Source organism: Trachymyrmex cornetzi, unplaced genomic scaffold (genome assembly GCF_001594075.2).
Source record: "Trachymyrmex cornetzi isolate Tcor2-1 unplaced genomic scaffold, Tcor1.1 scaffold246, whole genome shotgun sequence".
NCBI classification, from domain to species: Eukaryota; Metazoa; Arthropoda; class Insecta; order Hymenoptera; family Formicidae; genus Trachymyrmex; species Trachymyrmex cornetzi.
Genome location: NW_017297123.1, coordinates 588400 through 591011, shown reverse-complemented (window position 1 = coordinate 591011; position 2612 = coordinate 588400). Strand labels below are relative to the sequence as shown.

The 2612-nt window shown below is 35.1% G+C and overlaps 1 protein-coding gene across 1 annotated transcript in view; it reads right to left on the bottom strand.

The window, feature by feature from the left end:
- Positions 1–1739: 1739 nt before the first annotated feature.
- The window catches only part of LOC108761267 (uncharacterized), a 6266-nt gene continuing 5393 nt past the window's right edge, over positions 1740–2612 (bottom strand). Inside the window, exons 2-3 of the mRNA XM_018507695.1 lie at positions 2542–2598; positions 1740–2401 (exon numbers count right to left, since the gene is read on the bottom strand). Coding sequence (XP_018363197.1) covers positions 1740–2401; positions 2542–2598 — 719 coding nt within the window. The remainder of the gene's footprint in view (positions 2402–2541; positions 2599–2612) is intronic.

The following is a 2612-nucleotide window of genomic DNA, read 5'->3' as shown; positions in this document are numbered from 1 at the left end:
AATTTTCTCGATAAAATGTTTCAAATATGTACCATCAAATCCGTCAGGTGTAAATATTAGATGCGCAACTAAGTTCCCGCTGTTTGTCAACCGTTGGCTCCAGCAGTAAGTGCTGGTTGATTCTGACATAACCTAAATGTCATGAACCAAGCTTAGACATATGGTAAACAAACCGCTTCGAAATATTAGTGATTTTGTTGTTACGTCATATTTTTTTGGTTGTGTGAAAATGTCTGATTTTGTGCCAAATAATCATCATATGCGGGAAGTATTGATTTTCTTTTTTCATTCGAAGAAAACGGCGGCTGAAGCGCATCGAGAGCTCCAAAAAGTTTACGGAGATGCTGCTCTAAGTGAAACAACGTGCCGAGATTGGTTCCGTCGCTTCAAAGACGGTGATTTCGATGTTAACGACCGTCCGCGTGAAGGAAGGCCAAAAACCTTCGAAGACGCTGAATTGGAGGCATTGCTCGATGAGGATCCGTGCCAAACGCAAGAAGAGCTTGCTTCAGTATTAGGAGTTACCCGCCAAGCCATTTCCAAGCGATTGCATGCGTTGGGAATGATTCAGAAGCAAGGAACTTGGGTTCCTTATGAGTTGAAGCCAAGGGACGTTGAGCGTCGTTTTTTCGCCTGTCTGTGAACAATTGTTCCAGCGGCAAAAAAGGAAGGGTTTTCTTCATCGCATCGTGACGGGTGATGAAAAATGGATTCATTACAGCAACCCAAAGAGCAGAAAGTCATGGGGGCTGCCCGGTCATGCTTCTACGTCGACGCCTCGGCCGAATATTCACGCTGCGAAGGTTATGCTGTGTATTTGGTGGGACCAGGTCGGTGTTATTTATTATGAGCTGTTGAAACCGAACGAAACCATCACTGGGGAACGGTATCGACTTCAATTGATGCGATTGAGCCGAGCACTGCGCAAAAAACGGCCACAATACGCGGAGAGGCACGAAAAAGTGATTCTACAGCATGACAATACTCGGTAAAATTTAACAATATATGATGAGAGTTGATGGGATGTAGTGAATTTTTCTGGTAACGCTATGACTTTATTGTTGATAATGGCACCTCTAAGATTTTTAATAAAATGTGGTCCATCAGCAAAGAAAAATAACTTACGATTGCTATCTATTGGGTGAGGTACAGAATTGTGTAATACCGAATGTCGATGCACGCCAATGTTGAAGAAAGCTCTCCATATAGCTTGATTTGTACTTCCCATGTCAGATGTAACTCATGTAACACTATGCACACGAAGACCTATATTTTCAGCTTTTTCAATAATTTTCTCGATAAAATGTTTCAAATATGTACCATCAAATCCGTCAGGTGTAAATATATAAGCTACAATTTGTTTCCATCGGTAAAAGATCCCGCCAAGAAGGAATACCAAACCATGCGTTGCTAGAACTATTTCTCCTTAGAAACAATGTATAAAAAGGCATTATAATAAATAAGTATAAGTACAATAATAAGTAATAATATATATGTATAATAATAATATATGATATAGTAAAAATATAAGTATAATAATAAATAATAAGTAATAAAAATAAGTAATAATAAATAAAGTAAAAATATATAAAATAATATAATTACATATATATATAATAAGAATTTTATTAGACCGTACATTGAAATGTATATATAATAATAATATCGGAATTGACCAATCACATTCGTCAATTTTGATTAACGACAAATGCAATTGATCAATTCCGATGAAATAACCACTACACATTACTACAAACAGTATAATTACCCCGACTATTAGGAATAGTACAATTTCCTACAATGGAATTTGTAGAAAGATCAAATTGTTCACCAGGAGTAAGAGACATTTCGTCCAGGCCTATCATGCAATCATGTTGCCTTTGATCTTCGAATTGTTGAACTTTACTTTCCATAGCATCAAAAATATCACCTAATATTCCAGGAGTGAAGTGGATACCTTCAAGGCTCTGTTTTAGGATACGTGTTGATGGTAATGGAATGTTTTGTTTAATAAGCTCTTGATAACCACTATTAGTACAAGAAAATTTTATTCGAAGAGCTTTTTTAATGGTTTGTTCAGACCAAGTGTATACACGTCGTTTGCTACACTGTGATTGTAACCATTCAATTTGATCGTCATTGAAAACTTTTTTAAGTAATTTTCTTGATTGTAACAAACTTTTTTCGATTCGTATTGTTTTCATACTTCTGAGTTTTCTTATATGCTTCGTAAGAGTCTTATTTGATCTATCAACTGTACGAAATATTTTATTGACATTATCCAATTTCTCTTGCAATTGGATTATTTCCGTGTCTTTATTTTGAAGTTCTTGTAATATTTCTATTTCTGCCAGAGCGTGCTCCAATGAAACTGGTGTTACATTGAATATCGAGGATGTTGCTGCAAATAAGTTAATATATGATATCAATATATCATTAATATTTACATTATTTTGAGACAATGAAAATAAGTATCAAAAATTATTAAATGATTAGATAATACAGAATTGTCCACAAATAATGAACATAAATTATTCTCACCTTCAAGATGCTCTTCAATGTTTGTAGATTTATCACTGGTTTTGTTGTTGATATTTTCTATAGTCGTAAAC